The 19,489-nt window shown below is 42.2% G+C and overlaps 2 protein-coding genes across 4 annotated transcripts in view; one reads left to right on the top strand and one right to left on the bottom strand.

Moving 5' to 3' along the window:
• Nucleotides 1-6,450, top strand: part of MANBA (mannosidase beta) — a 60,913-nt gene extending 54,463 nt beyond the window's left edge. For both annotated transcript variants that reach the window (XM_082236921.1, XM_082236922.1), the window contains exons 15-17: nucleotides 2,614-2,756; nucleotides 3,185-3,442; nucleotides 4,444-6,450. In XM_082236921.1, the coding sequence (XP_082093047.1) occupies nucleotides 2,614-2,756; nucleotides 3,185-3,442; nucleotides 4,444-4,668 (626 nt within the window). In that variant the 3' untranslated portion in view covers nucleotides 4,669-6,450. The remainder of the gene's footprint in view (nucleotides 1-2,613; nucleotides 2,757-3,184; nucleotides 3,443-4,443) is intronic.
• Nucleotides 6,393-19,489, bottom strand: part of NFKB1 (nuclear factor kappa B subunit 1) — a 237,078-nt gene continuing 223,981 nt past the window's right edge. For both annotated transcript variants that reach the window (XM_082236910.1, XM_082236909.1), the window contains exons 17-24: nucleotides 18,775-18,976; nucleotides 16,516-16,685; nucleotides 15,190-15,292; nucleotides 13,141-13,265; nucleotides 12,522-12,588; nucleotides 10,168-10,340; nucleotides 8,851-9,031; nucleotides 6,393-7,092 (exon numbers count right to left, since the gene is read on the bottom strand). In XM_082236910.1, the coding sequence (XP_082093036.1) occupies nucleotides 6,914-7,092; nucleotides 8,851-9,031; nucleotides 10,168-10,340; nucleotides 12,522-12,588; nucleotides 13,141-13,265; nucleotides 15,190-15,292; nucleotides 16,516-16,685; nucleotides 18,775-18,976 (1,200 nt within the window). In that variant the 3' untranslated portion in view covers nucleotides 6,393-6,913. The remainder of the gene's footprint in view (nucleotides 7,093-8,850; nucleotides 9,032-10,167; nucleotides 10,341-12,521; nucleotides 12,589-13,140; nucleotides 13,266-15,189; nucleotides 15,293-16,515; nucleotides 16,686-18,774; nucleotides 18,977-19,489) is intronic.

The following is a 19,489-nucleotide window of genomic DNA, read 5'->3' as shown; positions in this document are numbered from 1 at the left end:
CAGCAACAGCCGCTCTATCTTTAAAGAACTGCGCCGAGCGAGCGTGTCTGCGGCTCTTGCTGGCTTTTCTTGTTTTCCTCCTCTAAAAACCAGGTGTGTCTTATGGTTGGGTACGTCTTATAGAGTGAAAAATATGGTATATTTCACCTTTGCTGTGAGGAGCTTAAGGTGGTGAATGTGATTCTCCCTCTCAATTGCATCTTCACACCATCCCTGAGAGGTTGTATAGGCTGGGAGAAAGTCCCTGGCCCAAGGTCACCTAGTGAGCTTCATGGCCGAGTGGGAATTTGGACAAAATAGTTCTGATCGTGCAAGGATTTCCATTTCCGCGATTGAACTTCCCCACTCTCTCCTTGGGCTGCACCATCTCCAGATCTGTCCTGGAGGGGGAAACCCAGAACAGATTTAGGAGGGACACAGGAAGAGGAGAAGGAGGGGAGGTTCTGTTGCACAGCCGGATGTTCTTGTGCTGGCAAGAACTACTTTGTTGGGTACTGCCCAGGGTACCACAAATTAAATTGCAGCATTTTGTCAAATGCCTTAAAGCACCAAGCTTTTTAGCCATTTCAGGCATGTAGTGGTGACCAACATGGTTCCCTCCAGATGTTGTGGACCACAACTCCCCTCGTCACTGTCTGAGAGGAGTTGGAGTGCAAAACATCAGAGGAGCATCGCATTAGCTACCTTTGGGATAAGGCTTGACATTAAAGACTGGTTCCTACAATGTCAGCAGTTCCCAAGGGTGTGTGCGCATGTGTTTTACCTGGGGTGTGTCCCAGGAAGAGCTAATATAATCTGCATGTCGTTCTGGTAGATAACTTTGATTTGCAGAGGAAAGAAGTTAGGAGATATTAAAAGTAGAGCCTTTAATTATGTCGTAGGATTCGCCTTTGCTGCTATACAGCATGTCATGATTTGGTCTGAACAGTCTCTTCCTCTCTGGGCATGTTTCAATCGTTGTTGAAAAATTAAAGAGACATCTCTTTAAATTAGCACTTGACTCTCTCAGAGACTCTTAACAGACTGTCAGGGTTTTGTAGTATGAATAGCAAGATGTATATTTCTGAGCTCTCGGCTCCCCCAATTCCATCGTAGTGGATTCGGGTGATAACGGTGGTCAGTTCCCACAACCATGTCTTGGCTGAAATATACATCAGTGGTCAGATATATGGGTATAAAGGGGGCAGGAGCAAATTTTCATTGAATAGGGTTCAAACTACAAGGGAGAAAAAGAAAGATTTAGGTTAATGATGATTTAAAGTGGCACGATGCTGTTTTAAATGTATAGTGTAGATAGGGCCTTAGTCATACACATGGGACAGCTGTAGCCACAGTGTGAGGTTTCGTCTTTAGGAGAGGAAAGCAAATTGCAACCACTGTTTGGTGAGCCTCATGTCTTGTGTAATGTCACCTTGACATACCTGATTCAAATCACACATTTTACTTGGACGGGATGACTCAGTTTTAGTCTCATCACATCTAGCACTTACATCATCCAGTGAGCTGAAACCAGCAGCTATTAGAGAGAATAATAGCTTTTGGATGCATGATTATGGTGCAGACCAAGGAAATGATGCCTTTGGGGTTTGCAGTTGATTAATTTAGCACTGGTCCCAGAGAGGAGTGGGCTGCCTACTCTGACTGTTGGTGAGAAGAACTTCAGGGAAAACTTAAAAACTAGGAACCTACTGCTGCCACTCTCCTTTATTCTGTGTCTCTTTCCCATGTCACCCTTATTATTTGTTGATTAAAGCATTTCTACTATATACCCTTCAGAAGAAAAAGGCTGCCAGAGCAGTGTACAAAAATAACAAGACAGTCCCTGCTTTCAGGCTGATAAATTTTAAAGGACACAACACAAAAGGAAAAGGAACTGGGAGGGAGAAGGAAAATCAAGGCTGCATTTCTAGTTACAAAGTTTATCTGGTAGCAATTAATGAAGCTGGATGTAAGCACAACAGACGGTCTGCTATTTCCTCTGCATCTGCGGTTTCAGCCACCTCTTTCTCTGCAGTGCAGTTGCTTGAAATACAGGACATTAATTGCTTGAATTCCAGTGGCCCCATCACCTGCTTTTCAGATAAATTGTCACATTTGTTGAGTGCATATACATATCTGTGTATGCCCTATATAGCATGCATCATCACATTCACTGTGGTCGCCCTGCAACAACCCCACTGCATGTAGGGAATGGATTGCCTAATGGTGAGAGGGGTTTAGCAGTTCTGGGGGAGCTGGTACCGCTCGTTCCTGTAAGAGAACCTGGTACCTTTCTGCAAACGCCTGCCTGATATGGCTTCCATTTTGAACAGCAGCAATAGGAGACAGTAGAAGGTTTTTAACATGTGAACAGGAATGAGTGTATGGGCTGCTTTGATACAAGCACAAATATTAATAAGGGGAAAGAATTAGCTCCAGCGGTGAAGCAATAAATAAATAAATAAATATATGTAAGTGATACCCACTCATTCCCCTCAAGTCATGTATGAACCAGCCTTCCTCCGACTTGAGAAAATAAAAAAGGCCTTTTAATCTGAATGGTTGCATAGTAAGGTAAGCTGCAGGTCATTTCAGGGTATGGTTAATATATTTTCTCCTTTGGAACCTTCTCAGAATATGGTGGCAAGTGGAAGATGCTCCATTATTTTGCCCAGCGCTTTTTCGCTCCTTTATTGCCTGTGGCATACGAAGATAAAGATGCTCTCTACATATATGGAATCTCAGATCTTCACGCAGATTATGAGCTGACACTCAGAGTAAGTTCCACTTTGCCCATTCTCTGAAGCTGGGTCTGGAAATAATTTGGAGGCTGGGCGGGGTGGGCTTTCCCCCAACTCTTCCATTCAACCCAAAGCAAAATCTTAAGGAGTCTAGCTCTAAATAATAACCAAAGCAAAATCTTAAGGAGTCTAGCTCAAAATAACTCCCAGCTATGAAATAATGCTGCATTTTGAGTTTTTAAGTGAGGTGTAAATATTTGAATTTTGCAAGCTAATGTTGTAGGATTATTGCCTGAATAAAGGCATCCTCCTGTCAAAGTTAAGCTCTTTTGAAGGCTATGAATTTTAATAAGAGAAATGTAAACGTGTGCTCACTCTAGGTTGAGTTGTTTTGAGTTTTATTAATGGCAAGGAAGTATTCATAATCTGCCTTTATTGTCTTGAACTCTTAACCTTCCCTGCAGGTCAGTCTGCATGATTGGAGTTTGACGGAGCCAGTGTGTACCTTGGCTAAAGAGGGTGTGCTCATCAAGGGAGGAGCAGCTGTCCCCATCTACAAGGAGCCCATCAGTGACCTTCTGAAACAATGTGGAAATTGTACCAGGCAAAGCTGTGTTGTCACCTTTTCCCTTGAAGGTGAAGAGGAGCTCTCCAGCCCAAGCAATTACCACTTCCTGTCCTCCTTGAAGGATGCAGTGGGATTAAAGAATCCACAACTTCTTGTAAGCAACAAAATTATTTTGTTCAAGTAATAACGTTCTTTCCTTGGCACACAAGTAGCAGTTCATAGAACCACAGAGGGTATAGAATAACTGCGGTGAGATGTCTTGGCCCTGAGTAATACTCAGAAGCTGTGTATGAAGTCAGGATACTGAACTCTGTGCATAGTACCAAAGGATCTGTGATTTCACCCTTATGGAAGCATATGTGCCGAACCTTACAGAAGGTAAGGGCGGAGCCTTGGCTGCCATATGCAAAACTGCCTAATTCCCATCATTTATAGATGTCATGGAATTGAACTTTTATTGCCGTTTCTTGGTGTTTTCACCTTAAAATGGAGCAATTACGTTGGGGCATAGAAAGTACCTCATGTCTAAATAAAATGGCATTCCTGCCATTTTGGACCTGATGGCAGGTCCTGCCAAGGCTCCATGTCTTCAGCATGTCTGCAAAATCAGGCTGAGCCAGCGCAAATAGGAACTGTGAACAAGAAGAGCAGGAAGTCCTTCTGCCTTATGGATTTATGAGGCAGTATTTCCTGAGACCTTTTGACATGACATAAGAAGTAATGGTGGGCACACTGGTGTGTCATCTTGGCAAACCAAGACTTAACTGGTGCAGTTCTAGGGAAGAGTAATTTTCTTCATCTCCTGGAATTGCTGAAGAGGAAACCATAGTACAGTGGTAACCAATGTAGGGTCCCTCCAGGCGTTTGGGGACTACAACTCCCATTAACCCTGACCATTGTTCATACCGGCTGGGGCTGATGGGAGTTGTACATCTGGAGTTACGCTAGCAATCCTTGCCGTAGTATTAAACTGGTATAAAAATAATGTTTATAAATCAGGTTTCAAGTAACAGGCGGCTCCATATGCCATTATTTCCTTTTCTGCAGACAAGCTTGTTGTGAGGAGGAATAAATTATTAAAGCACATTGTTTATAATAGGGAATTTCTACTAGGCAGACCGCACAGATAATAATCCTTTGCCCCCTCCCCTCCAGGCTTCTGTTTCCCAAGAAGGAGATCAGTTTCAGATTATCCTGGAAGCCACAGCCATTGCTCCTTTTGTTTGGTTGGATGCTGGAAACATCCCAGGAAGATTCAGTGACAATGGTTTCCTTCTTACTGAGAAACGGAGAGTCATACTGTTCTACCCTTGGGAAACCACTAGCGCCAAAGAGCTGGAGAAGTCGCTCAGCTTAACATCATTGGCAGACATTTCCTGAGGAAAGGCCTGAAGGAGGGAGAGGAAGCTGGATGGAAATGGGAATGAAACGCCGCAGCAAGAGAGGCACAAACTAGGACCACTAAACATCATTCTTGTGCCAGCATCTTCCACACTTGGGACCCTTTTGTTCAGCGGACTGGAGCCCAGAGCAAATCAGCACAGCTACAGAACAAGGTGACCACGTATGCTAAGAGAGCTTATTGAAAACAGTGAAATGAAGTGCATAGAATGATTCTTTAGTGCCTTCGTTTACTTTCCTCTGTATTCTGGCAACAGGGCTTTTTATTCAAGATGGAAGGATGTGCTGCACCAGTATTAGACTAAGGAGCCAAACTGATGCACGTCTCAGATTATAGGGAAGATGGGTGGTAGTGGAAGTCTTAGTTATTGGGGCTAGTCAACGTGGGACTTCCCTAAGGGTCTCACTCCCCAGATAGTTAGAGCAGTGTCCCCAAGGCATGCTTAAAGTTGCAAGGTGGAGAGGCTGCACACAGATCTCTCTTAAAGGTGCTAGGTGTACAAGTCTAGGAACCACTTGCAAAGTGGGCCTGATATGTGTGCTGCTAAAGATGGCAGGAAAAAAGATAATAGGAGTGGCTGCAGGCATAAACGAGTATTTTTTCCTTTACCACTGCATATTATCAGTCAGCAGCTACTCATTGGAAGGAGGTCTTTAAAATCACTGGCTGTTATTTTTTTGGTTGGCTTAAACTGTGGCACTTCTCAGCTTAGGATTCCTTCTTTCACTGGTCCACACTGTGTTCAGAGAGCTGGTGGTTGTTTTTGCTGCAACAGAGTGACAGCTAAGTATTGTGTCATCTTAAAAAGACCTAACAGTTGATTCGCTTTATCATCTGTGGCTGTGAAGGGTGGTCATTTTTATACATTTAAGCTCTGAATCTTGTCACAGGCTGTACCATTGCCAATCAACTTTAACTGTCGTACCTTGGTTGATGAACGGAATCTGTTCCGGAAGTCCGTCCGACGTTTGAAAACCAAGGTGCGGCTTCCGATTGGCTGCAGGAGCTTCCTACACTCAATTGGAAGCCACATCGGATGTTCGGGTTCCAAAGAACGTTCGCAAACCAGAACACTCACTTCTGGGTTTGCAGTGTTCGGGAGCCAAAACGTTTGAGTCGCAAGGCGTTCGTCAACTAAGGTACAACTGTACATCCCCCTTCAAACCCACATAATGGTTGACTGAGGATCACACACTATTCTTTTGATGAAGTGGGCCCTAGTCCATGAATGCTTATGTCATAATGTCAATGTTAAAGTTGCCACAAGGACCTGTTGATCTTGGTTCACCTGTCTTGCCCACTTCCAGTATGTTTTTTCAGCACCCTTGTCTGTTTACTTAAGTGTCCAGCTCACAGCTATCTGACACACAAGTGGAAAAAGGTGCGAATAGTTTCTTCCTATAGTTCAAGAGAGTTTAAGGGGGGGTTTCTATGGACACATACAGTGGCCTTCTGTGTTCTCACCTTCTTTACCTCTTAAGGAGTTTAGGAGTTAAGCCGCCCTTGAGAGAAGTTACTGAAAATTTTTAGCAGGACTTTAGGCCTTTCTCAGGTGATCTCATAATGGAAAAATGCCTCACCCAAATCAGAATTCACTTTCTGATTTACGTTATGAGTGCTTTGTCGTCAAGCTAATGGGAGCAGTTTGCCTCCAGGACTTTAGCTGCTTTCCATGTGTGCTTCAGAACAAAAATACAGAAAATGTGAATTCTGTCTTTTATTATAAAAGTAAAATAAAAAAACCAAGCATTTAAAAAGCACATTATTTTCCTTAAGTAATTTCATCTAAACAAGAATATTTACAGCAGAAAGCTGGTAAAACAGGATGGGGGAAACAGTCTGAAGCTTGGATGATTTTTATAGACACCAGATGAAAATTTAAATATACTTACTGAAATATACATTATATTCTTTTGACTTAAGTATCTATCCTGATCACTGCTTACAACCCTGTACCGCGCTCCACAGCCAATGTCTCTTGTAACTTTTACCATACATCATGTTGGTAGTCCATTTCTTCTATAGGTGAAGATCTTAGGAAGAAAGAAGGCCACTCCATCTTCATGCTGCTGGTCCTGAGCTTCCCACTTTACTGGGACCTGATTCCCATTTCTTGAACAGTCCTGTCGATGTACATTTTAAAGAGCTTTTTCTTCCAGTGCACTTTGAATTGTTAGTGACTTCCTCCCTCTGCAGGAAACTTTACAAAACCATTCCACACCTCTAAGTGGCTTCAATTTTGCCTTGTGGCAAGTTGTCCTGGCCGTAGCCTGTGGTCAGTTTCTTAAGTGTTACTGGTGACTTGCTGGTGAAAGACTCTGAATATGTGAAGCTGAGTTTGCGGAGGGAAATCTCTACACCGCTGTCACAAATACTTTCAGCATCCTGGAATTTGAGATCACCTGGCAGAGGGGGAAAGGAACATGTTGCATAATTCATGGGGTTTTAAGGAAATGCTAATACAATGCAATATATCCAGTTCAGGAAATAAATCAAAAGAGCAATGCAAAGGCCTCTTTGCTCCCCAGACAATGGTGAAAATAAAACAAAAATTACTAGCAGCTGCAGAAGGAGTCCAGGGCAGGAGCTTTACGAATATTAGTGTTTCCAGGCAACATGTTTTGCACACTCAAGGTCTCTGGCTGAATCCTTGGCACTGCCAATTAAAAGAGCTTTGTTGGCAAAGCTAGGAAGGATTTGTGCCTAAGAACATGGACAGTCCAGAAAATGCTGGGATAGATGGCCAAGTGGTATTATATGATAAGGCAGCTTCACATGTCCTGAAGCCTTGCCTTGTCCTTTTGCTAAGCCCTTGTGCTAAGCTTGTTTTTCCTACCATGTTACTAAATGCCAAGGCTGCACCAGCTGCTAGAACATTGGGAAGGTGACCTGTGTTTTCTAAGGTTCCAGCACTATTTTAAAAAATCATCTTGGAATTACTGAGATCTGGCAAAGAAACCGTCACCTAGATAAGTATGGGTACAGATTTACTGAACTGCTCCCTTAAGAATCGTAACTATTGATTGCTCTGTTGCTTTCCTTAAATGCACTACTGCCAGGCCAAACAATTAAAAAAACACCAATGAATGTGTTTCCAGATAATGAGAGAACAAAGTAACAGTGAAATCCTCAGCAAGTTGCTTCAGAAGCAAGTTGATTTCAGTAGGACTTTCTTGCTAGTAATTGTGTTAAGGATTGCATTTCAAATGCATGTTTGTTTTTTACTTAGTAAACTAGTCGGGTGTTTTAAGCAAAGCTATTATTTTACTATTACATCTTTTCCTCCCTGTTGCTCAGAGCATCATATATGGGTGTATTGACTGTCCTATCAAGGCACTAACCAAGGTATGGGGAGCTTTAGGCTGAATGACAACTCTCATCAGCCCCAGCAAGCATGGCCAATGGCCAAGGATGGTGGGAGCTATAGTTCAGCAAAACCTGGAGTGGGAAAGGTTCCCCACATCATCACTAACCCAACAAACCTGCTTAACTTCAACAGTCTTAATTCATGGCACTTCCCTTCCAAAACCTTTAAATGCAGAGGACCAAAATATAGATCAACCCATTCCTCGTCCATGTCTGTTCTGCATGTTTTCATTCCTAACTGTCTTCTGCATCCCATTAATATTTAAATACATAGGTTATTACAAAATATCTATTCAAATATGTATTTGATCTCCATGTATACAATTCAAAATGTGTTTTATTCCAAACCAACAGTTTTTAAAACACATTTTGGTAGGTTTCTTTAAATTTTGCAATACAGTTGTGGGCTCAGAGTAGTGTGGAAGTGTGCATCAAGTAAGTTTGCACTGAAATTTATGGGAATTTGTCAAGGACACCTAGTCTGAATACTCTTTGAGACGCATCAACTTAGGAGCTGACTAGTGCTGCAGCTGAATGGATATTTGTGTCAGGAACTTCACAGCAGTATTTTAGGCTAAGAAGAACCCTACAAGAGTTAGGGAATTCCTAACCTCACCCAGTAGGCTCAGCAGCTGTGAAAGGATTTGAATCTAGGTTTGTCACATGCAAATCAAACCATCTAGACACCTCACTGTTCTGTCCTTATTACCATTTCTGCCACAGGGGTGGGGTGGGGTGGAGCTGCAAAATGTTTGTTTTATTGCAGGAGCATTGATTGGCATAGAGCAGTTTACCTGTTTGTGCTATCATGGGAGGGGAAGGCGATTCGCATAATGGAGGTCTTGCATCCTTTGCCTGCTCTTTGCTGGACTGGTTCGATGAGATGGATAATGAGTTCTGAATTATTTCTGCAGCCTCTGTATAATCCATTTCTATCAAGGCATCAACCAGCTCCCTTACAGTGCCACCAGAAACCTGCATAGATATTAAAATAAAGGTAAACAAACTGAGGCAGGCTTTCCACCCAATTAAAAGAGGATCATTAGCTTTCTATGCAAGTGCAGATCTACAAAAAACTTCGCGGTAGGTAACTTGACAGTTGGCTTTGGTTTTCCTTCAAAGAACAGAAATATCAACACTTATTGACTGAAGGTGAGTATATTATTATTTATTATTATTATTTATTATTACCACCTGCCTAATAATAATAATAAGTCCTGGGGTAGATTACAACAATGTAAAAAGGTATTAAAATCAGTTAAAATAATTCACCATCAAAAGAATAGGGTGGGTCCTAAAATAGATATATTTCAGGTGTCAAAGTCAAGGTGCATCATTAGCATGTGACAAAACTACAATGATGGTGCTAGTAACATTCCACAGCCTAGCTTTAGGGGCTGCCACCCCACAGCTTCTGAGGGTGCTGGAACTAACACGGGGCTTTTTTTCTGCCAGTCTGACCCAGTGGAGCCTGTAGTAAACTCTTTAACGTGAACCACTTCAATTGGGCCCAGAAACAAACATGAGATATCCCTAGAATTCTTATAAACATGCAGCCACGTGGCAGAATAAAATATGTAATAGTTGGAGAGCATTGTTTAATTTACAGATGAAAAACCTATATGATTGCTTCTTGCCATGTGCATGGCACGACTACACAAACTTTTTCTGAGATTAACACTGAGGGAATATCTCACCTTACAGTGAGTTTCTAAATATTGCAGCAGCCTAAAAAGGGGTTGGATCCTTCATACATCCTCCCGTAAAGGGGTATTCTTAACATCATATGGTTGGAAATGATCAACAGGGCCTAAAGGTCCCAAATTCCCCAGTCCAAGCCCAATATGCACACCGATAAATGCACAGAACTTGTGCATTTGCAGGCCTCTTGTTAAGTTCACTGGAATGACTAACTCCCCATGTGCAAATGATAGGCTGTCTCCTGTTCTATAATCAATAGAAACATCATCATAGGCACAGGCACCCTCAGGGTCGTTGTGACAAGGAATTATTGAGGGATCTTACTAGGCAGGTGCTTATAGACATTAAAGACGGGACGCAAGGCTAAATGGGCCATTGGGCTGGCCCATTAGGCACGTTATTCGAGTTACCTCATAATTATCAAGCAGGGTTTTTGACGGAGAGGGGCTCAACCGGAAGGCATTGTTAAGTATCCCTAGGCCAAGCTTCTGCGCCAGCATGGACCAGTTTTTGTTCAGATCAGGCACTTCAAGTAACTTGTATAGCTGTAACTTGACATCCTCCTTCAGCTCTTTCATGTTTCCTGGAAGAAGGTGAAAAACAAAACCGAACGTGAATTTACTCACCACTAGCTATACTTCAAGGGACACAGGTGGCGCTGTGGGTTAAACCACAGAGCCTAGGACTTGCCGATCTGAAGGTTGGCGGTTCAAATCCCCGTGACGGGATGAGCTCCCATTGCTCGGTCCCTGCTCCTGCCCACCTAGCAGTTCGAAAGCACGTCAGAGTGCAAGTAGATAAATAGGTACTGCTCTGACGGGAAGGGAAACGGCATTTCCGTGCGTTGTTCTGGTTCGCCAGAAGCGGCTTAGTCATGCTGGCCACATGACCTGGGAAGCTGTATGCCGGCTCCCTCAGCCAATAAAGCGAGATGAGCGCCGCAACCCCAGCGTTGGTCACGACTGGACCTAATGGTCAGGGGTCCCTTTACCCCTTTACCTTTAGCTATACTTCAACCCTTGCTCCTCAAGCGGAAGCAAATGCTCGTTTTAAATACAGCAGTGTGTAAAAGCACACTGTTGACTACAGCCAAAACTGAGCATGACCTTGGCCCTCCCAAAGTCTCCAGTGCAAATTTGAATCCCGGATGTGAGCCTCCTTTTTCCTTCCAGGCATGCTAGTCTGTTTCAACTAAACCAGGGGTCAGCAAACCTTTTCAGCAGGGGGCCGGTACACTGTCCTTCAGACCTTGTGGGGGGCTAGACTATATTTTGAAGGGAAAAAATGAATTCCCATGCCCCACAAATAACCCAGAGACGCATTTTAAACAAAAGGACACATTCTACTCATGTAAAAACACGCTGATTCCCAGACAGTCCGTGGGCCAGATTTAGAAGGTGATTGGGCCGGATTCAGCCCCCGGGCCTTAGTTTGCCTCCCATGAACTAAACACAGCAATAATATTCCCACTGTGGGTAGAGTGAGACCATATGCTGATCATAATCCGTCTTTTTTAAAGAGACAGCACAAGTATAACACTTCAATAGGATAATGCTTTTTTAAAGTTTCAAGGTGTGTTAAAATTCACCATCTGTTCACAGTGATCTAGTGCCCTTTGTCCACTACCTGACCTAGATATGGGGAGTAAATTAATTTGAACAGGTTGCTGCCAAGGAGCTCTTTCTCTTGCCAGGGACTGGATGGGACAAAAGCTAAGGAGCTGAGTTTGGATGTGCAAAATCTCTTAGCTCCTGAAATGAAACCATTTTTTCACTGGGAAAGGCACTATAAAAAGATGCTTTCATCACTATAACTAGGACTGTCGCATGACAAAAGAAATGTTAGGTTGCAATCCTAAACCCAATTGACACGAGTTAGTTCTAAAGTAAACATGCATAGAATTGCAATGAGTTGAGCAACTGTAGATTATAGAAGTTTTCAAGTGGATAAAAATTAGTCCTGAAACAGGAACAATGCTTTGTTTTTAGATGACATGCACTTACTTTTTAAAAATGTATTTGTATTATTAATAAATGTTTTTGAAAACACTGCTGCCTAATTAATTGAGATCACTTTCTTTTAGTCTATTAAAATGGATTACTCTGATTATCAGTCAAACATTGCACATCCACTATCAAATATGGAACTTTACAGAGTGATAGCAAAAGAGAAACATCTCTGACCTGAAGAGCTTACTGACTAAAATTCTGACAAGGAGTTGGGGAGGGGAAACCAAGCTTCTTGGGTAATGGTGTGTGTGTATGTGTATCAGGCTTCCTTCAAAACAGAGTATGAATTAGGGGTAATTTAAGTCAGTGTAGGTTACATTGGCTTCCATAGTTAGGATGCTCTGGTAATCTTTGTTTCAGCTGAGAAATAAAATGTTGGTGGTGAAGAGTGAAATACTGTACACTTACTCCAAGGTAAGTGTGTTTAGAATTGTAGTCTAAGACAAAGGCTGCACAGGAAAGGGTTTTTATAAGGATTTGATGGATGAGAAAGAGGAGGCATCACATGGCTGTTCTGAGAGGTTTCCAGGGAGAATAGACAGTGTTGTTTAAGAAACCTTGAGATGGCTGAAGGCAAAAAGTGCTGCCTCCTAGGTCAGACTGTACAATTCAGATCTCAAGTGTGCTTTTAGCAAAGAACAATAAGTGCCCTACAGCAAACCTGCTGCAAAATAATACTGAGCAATCAAGCTAAGCTGGAGAAGAAAGAAATCTCAGCCAGTCCCGTCCCCCCCACTGCTTATACACACCCTTACCTTGTGTCAATAGATCTTCGGAAGCTATCTTTGATTTGGAGGGTTTACCATTCAAGATATCATACACCTGTTAGGAAGAACAGTTAGCTAATTAGTGCAAACGCAAAGCGAAAGCATCCAGCTGCATCCTGTACATTTAAGTTTCAAGTCTGGCATTCATAGTCTTCAAGCGGTCAGCTGGTAGCATAATGCATATCTGTATTTTAGTGCTGGAGGAAGGTCACACTTTCCCTACCTCCTCCAGCATAACTGCAAAGAAAAAAATTGGAAGTGACTGCTTCCATTTTTAAAGTAAAGAGGTGCCAGTACTCTGTACAGGTGAGTACTGTCACAAAAAAGCCCTTCTGCTTCTGCTCAGCCATACTTTAAAGAAAAGAGAATTATTTTTTAAATGTAAATAAAATTGCAGCTGCAACCAAGTCAACTGCTGCATCTTTGATTGTCAGCCCAAACTGCAATATATATATATATGGGTATTCTTGTAGTTTTTAATACTGAAGACTAGTTCTTCCCACATTCCTGTACACAGATTGGAAAAAAGGGTCTGGTCCATATTCTCAATCAGGCCTTAAATGAAAGATGTAGTGGCTGTTGAGATGCCTTCATCCTAACCACTTGCCTCCCAGCTAGTTGCCATGTCCAAAGGTGTTGTTCCAGGTATGACCCCTTCATCTTCACCATCTTTGTATTTCACATCATCTTGTTCAAACAATGGTTCAAAGTTCTCAATGTGGGGATCTGCACCTGCGAGGTGAAGCAAAGCACCATGGTGAAAGAGCATCACACCTTCACATCAGTAAACCCTTCTACTCTAATATTCAGTCAAGTAAATACGCAAAAGGAATTCCGGTGTGTAGGGCCAGCCCTAACATTATGAGGCGACCGCCTTGGGTGGCTTGATGTGGGGTGGTGGGTGGCAGAGCAGCCTCTGGTTGTTCCTCCTGATCCTCTCTGCCCCCACACTGCCTGCCCTAGGCCCCCTAATCTGACCTGCCTAAGCATCACCAATGTTGGAGTAAGACTACTGCCAGTCTGTTTGGCTTCTATATGCAGAATGGGAAAGATCTGTCACTCACCAAACGTTGCCATATATAAAGCCTACTTTACTTTTATCCAAGAACAATAGATTTAAAATGCTAGACTGGGTAAAAAATGAACCTTTTTGTTCGTTTTGCATGGTTCACGCCTATCAAAAAGATGCATGCTTTTGGACAGAAGTCTTTGTTTTGTTTAGGATTCTCAGTTTTCTTCTTCACCGTTTCCCTCTCTTATTTAAAAACTTCTCATTCTTTAAGAATTTAGTGTTACATGATTAGAACAATGTCTTAGGGCCTTTTCCTGCAACTTATTCAATGCTGCTGCAAATGTTTTTCCAGAAGGGGGAGCTCAAGTGCTTCATGACGGTTTCTAAGTCCATTCAAATGCACCAGTTATTAATATTGTATTATGCTTGTGGTGATGAGATGCCTCTTTGCTACAGTGCAATGGCTTGGAGTTGCTGAGAGAACAAAACGGTTTGCAGTCCAACTTCTGGGAGGGAAGGGAAAATTACTGATTTGGCTGGGGTCATTTTGCTACCTGAGGCAACTCCCACCACATTCCACATACAAAAGCTAGTCATTAAATCTTACTTTCAACACTGGTGATGGAAAAGCAGCATAGGGGACAGGAGTCTTCCTCACACATTATACGAGAGGTCCAGAGGGTGGCAACACGAGAAGGGTTTTTCTGCAGTGCCTCCCCACCTGTGGGCAACTCTCCCCAGTGACACTCACCTGGCACCTTTGTTACATATATTTAGGCACCAGGCAAAAACATTCCTCTTCTCCCAGGCTTTTGGCTAATTAAACAATCTATGGTCTTATAAATTGTACTGGGGGGGGGGAGTATTGCTTTTGTCTGTTGTTATTGTATGCATTGTGCATACAGTATTGTAAACTGCCCTGTAATCTTTGGATGAAGTCAGTATAGAAGTTTATATAATAATAAATAATAGTAATAGTAATAGGGAAAGGTAAGGTAAGGTAAAGGTAAAGGACCTCTGGATGGTTAAGTCCAGTCAAAGGCAACTGGGGTTGCGGCGCCCATCTCGATTTCAGGCCGAGGGAGCCGGCGTTTGTCCACAGACAGCTTTCCAGGTCATGTGGCCAGCATGACTAAACTGCTTCTGGCGCAACGGGACACCGTGACGAGTGCCAGAGCACATGGAAATGCTGTTTACCTTCCCTATTTATCTACTTGCCCTGGCGTGCTTTCGAACTGCTAGGTTGGCAGGAGCTGGGACAGAGCAACAGGAGCTCATCCCATTGCGGGGAATCGAACCGCCGACCTTCTGATCGGCAAGCCCAAGAGGCTCGGTGGTTTAGACCACAGCGCCTAATAGTACACTGAACACAAGAACATGTTGTCTATGCAAGTTTGTGTGAAACAGTGTGACTTAGTCATTTCTATAGTTCAAACCACTGTGCACGCAGGCACACAAACTCTACACTGCATGTCAGCAACTGCATAGCTTTACTACTTGTGTACAAAGACTGTACAGTCACTGAATGTAACTTGCGGATACCCCTGGGAAATTAAGAGAAAAAGGCTATAATCAAGGAGAGTCTGGGGGGAAATTATTTCACAGCACTAAAGCATCAGGAAGAGTTTAATGTTATTTTCTTACCTGCTGCTTTGAGAAGAGCAGTCATTTTTGTAGACCCCCTTCCTGCTGCTATGTGAAGTGGAGTTGTTCCATCATATGTAGTGCTGTCGACAAATGCATCACCCTTTAAAAAAAGAGAAATAAATATATGCTGGTTTAGCTACTTACATGCACACTGGGACCATACTTTGATGCCTCTACACAATTTTGGGCCAGCTTGAAAGAAAGAGCCTCCAAGGCCTCATGACCTGGGATGAACATTTACTTTTGTATATGGACTTGTGTGAGAATGATACGTAAGAGTGCTGAATTTAGAGCCGAAATGAAGCCATTTGTAAATGAATAAGCGAACAAAAAGAGCATCGGATGAACTCTGATAATTAAATATTGAGTGAAGTGTTTACTCACATTTATTTAAACAAATGTACATTAAGCAGGAAAGATAAATAATGTGAAAAAAATATTTAACAGAATGGTCCAAAAAAATACCTTGGATGGTAAGCTGTAAAAATGAATGTTTTGCAAAAATAAAAATAAAGATAAAATAAATAAATACATGCACACACCCATTCCAGATCTAATACAACACTAAATTATTGGTGAAATATGATCGCACATTTATGCAGGTTTTACTGTTTTTAACTGGTAAAAGGCCAGTATAAATATAAATTGATATTCAATTGCAAAATACCCAGGCCCATCAGAATATACATTACTCTCCATGTCTTACTAGATGAAAGTGAATGTCAGTAACTGCTAACAAAATAAGTAAACAAATGAAAGGTCACCACAGAATCTAAAACTCAATTTTTAGATTGTAAAACTTTATTGTATTCTAAAGGTTTGGCTTCTTAGCCCCACTACAGGCTCTTAATAATAGCTTTAGAATGCATCAGTCAAATCCATTTAAAGCTGCAATCCTATTCCCAGTTACCAGGGAGTAAGTACCGATAAACTCAATGGGACTTCTGAGTAGCTATATGTAGGATTTCACTGCAAGTATCCAAGATCAGAGGAGGGAAAACTTTCAGTGGGTTGTGTCTACAAACCTTGAGCTTAAAGACAGGTCAGAGAGACCTTTTGTTTAATCAAAAATGTATAAAATAATTATGCAGTTATACTACATTCGTCTCATTCGAAAAAGCAGAATTATCTTGGGGTTTTTTTTAATTGCTCAATGTGCAGGGGTGGGAGAGCAGCCATAAATGAACATTTGGGACGACAGAAAATGCTTCTGTGACATTATTGCCATGCATGACCTGTGGGCTGCACATTGCCAACTTTGACCTGGGAAGCAAGGAAAATTGGCCAGGAAAACAAAGTGGTTCTGGCCCCCACGAAGCTCACCTCAAGCAGAAGGCAACCTGCCAAGGATATATTTCCTTGTTCGACAGCCAGGTGCAAGGCAGTTCTGCCAGATTTCTGTTCTTGGGCGTTGACATCAGCACCAGCAGCAATGAGCAGCCGGAGACAAGACACGCTATTTGCCATCACGGCTAGGTGAATAACAGCCAGCCCTGCAATAAAGAAGCACAGTACAGCAGCTGAATAGTGTGACGAGATCTCAAGCTCCGGAAAGTAGCTGCAGAAAAGCTAAACGTGGGCAATAAAGGGAGGCTGGGTTTGGGCTTCTCGCGACTTGGGAGCGGTAATTCATGAAAGGAGAAGGCCTACAGTTTTGGGATGCATGTCAGAAAAGTAGGGGGAAGCGAGATTACCATAGCAGCTGGTTTCATTTCCTTTTAAAACTTGTTTTGTACAGTGACAGCAAAAATAAGTGAATATTAAGAACCTAAAAAGAGCCTACTGGATCAGGTCAATGGTCCATCTAGTCCAGCTTCCTATTCTCACAGTGGCTGGACAGATGCCTGTAAGAAACCCGAGAGCAGGATTTGAACTCTTGCATTCTCCCCTCCTGTGATTTCCAGCAACTGGTGTTGCTGTGGAGGCTGAGCATAGACATCATGGCTAGTAGCACCTCAATAGCCCCCTCCACCATGTTTAAGTTTATTAACATGTAGGTATTAAGTTTTTAAAACTACATGTGTCATTGGGGGAAGTGGCTGGAGCTAAGCTCTGTTTGCAAGTGTTTCCATGTCCCCAAACACCCATAAAAAAGAACATTCTCTGAAGTTTCAGCTGAAACGCCATGACACCTGTAAATGGGAATGGCAGATAACAGTGACTCAAATAGCACCCTCCCAATATCAGGCAGCATGGTACTTGGCTGGGTGGAAAGGCAAGCCTTTTTGAACCATATTTCTTGGGTGTTCTGTGTTGCAATCTGCACCTTTAATATAAATTTTGTTTTCAAACTGCCTTGTATTTTTACTTTTTAATGGATCTTAATTTTTATATGGTTCTGTTGCTTATTTTGTGTTTTCTATGGCGAATTTAACTGCTTTGGGCATGTTTTATGGACTAGGGGGGAAGCGGAGGTTTTGTTTATTTGCTAAATTAGTGTGTCAGAGTATTGCTTTGTTTATCATTTGAGCATTGTTAATGTTGTTCGCTATTATTTATACAGCTTGGTCCCCCCCCCATGGATGTTATATGAAACATTAACATATTATAGAATTCCACCCCTCCACTTTTCCCCTATGTTATTAAGTATTGCATATTTTCCTCCCAGTCGCTTGGAGACCTTTGAATGACAAGCAACTAGGGCAACCAATGATCAAGGGTCTGGAAACCAAGCCTTATGAGGAACGGTTGAGGGAGCTGGGTATGTTCAGCCGGGAAAAGAGGAGACTGAGAGGAGATATGATAGCCATCTTCAAATATCTCAAGAGTTGTCACATGGAAGAAAGAACAAGCTTGTTCTCTCCTGCTTTGGTGGGTAGGACTCGAATCAATGCCTTCAAGTTACATGAAAGGAGATTCCGTCTAAACATCAGGGAAAACTTTCTGACAGCTGTTCGACAGTGAAACAGACTTCCATGAGAGGGGGCGGACTCTCCTTCCTTGGAGGTTTTTAAGCGGAGTTTGGATGGCCATCTTTCATGGATGCTTTAGCTGAGATTCCTTCATTGTTGGGGGTTGGACTAGTCCGTTGGGGTCCCTTCCAATTCTACAATTCTAAGTTTAATAAATAAACTTTTTTTGGAAACAACGACTATGAACGCAACATTTTTAAAATGAAAAAACCCTTATGCTTTCTCTATCAAAAAGTAACAGGGGCAGGGGAGATAAGTTGAGAGGCAGTGTTACGTGGCTTTCTGCAGCTTCTGCTTGGTTATTTGTGTGGGAGATTGACACAATGATTCTGCCACTCCCTTCCTGCAGTTACTCTTCTCCACTGTTGACTTTAGGTTGCAAGCTGCTTTAGGGCAGAAGCCTGACTTCCTGTTACAGTTTTGGTTTGCTGCTGCTGTTTATGTACAAAACTCGGAAAATCACCATGTACGCCGATGACACAGTATATAAAACATGCATCTGGAAGAAATTTGCATGTGTTTAGATGCAACAGCCCATCTGTCGATTGACAACACTGGGACTGAATCAGACATCTGTCCTGAAGAAGTGAGTGATAAAATGCTATGTTCTGCATGATCCTACACAGTTTGAGAGATGTATAGCCAAAATTGCTCTGTGCCATTTGCCTACCTTCCCCATTAGGAAGGTCTCTCATGAGAGAGGTCTCTTTGTGGCTAAGCAGCATACTCAACACCTTCTCATCTCCTTGCTTCGCTGCTAGATGCAAGACAGAATTGCCATAGCGGTCCAAGAGGCTCACATCTGCCCCAGCTCTAAGCAAGTCCTTCACCACTCCTGCCTGCTTTGTGATAACAGCCAAGTGCAAGGGAGTCTGCAAAAAGAAAATAGGAATCACCCAAAGGCAGTGATAATCATAAACTCCATTCATGCAACTGAATCTGTTACAAAAAGAAACATCCCAGTACCAAGCAAAACATCCACAAAACAATATGCTATGAATTTTAATTTGCATTTTTCACTTTCATTGGCTGGTATTCAAGTAAGTTTTACTCAGCAGATCTATTGCAATTAATGAACCTAACATACTCATGAACATTAATTTCAGTGGGTATACTCTGAGTAAAACTTAGTTGAGTGCCACCCAACTAGTTGCCAATTTTAATTAATTTTTTTTGTTCTAACTCGATTCTTACACACTTTCCTTTTGATATTTATTGTAGTGTCACTTATTTATTGGACTTTGTAAGCCACCCTGGGCATCTTTTTATAGAAAGGCTGACTTTAAATGTAACAAACAAATGCAATACAAATAGGGGGTAAAAGGATTACTCCAGATTAATCTGATCAATGTTCAATACGCCCTTGTCTTACTTAAAACAAGGAT

The sequence above is a fragment of the Podarcis vaucheri genome, assembly GCF_965113315.1.
Source record: "Podarcis vaucheri genome assembly, chromosome: 9".
Lineage (NCBI taxonomy): Eukaryota > Metazoa > Chordata > Lepidosauria > Squamata > Lacertidae > Podarcis > Podarcis vaucheri.
This window is presented reverse-complemented; position numbering and strand designations above follow the sequence as displayed.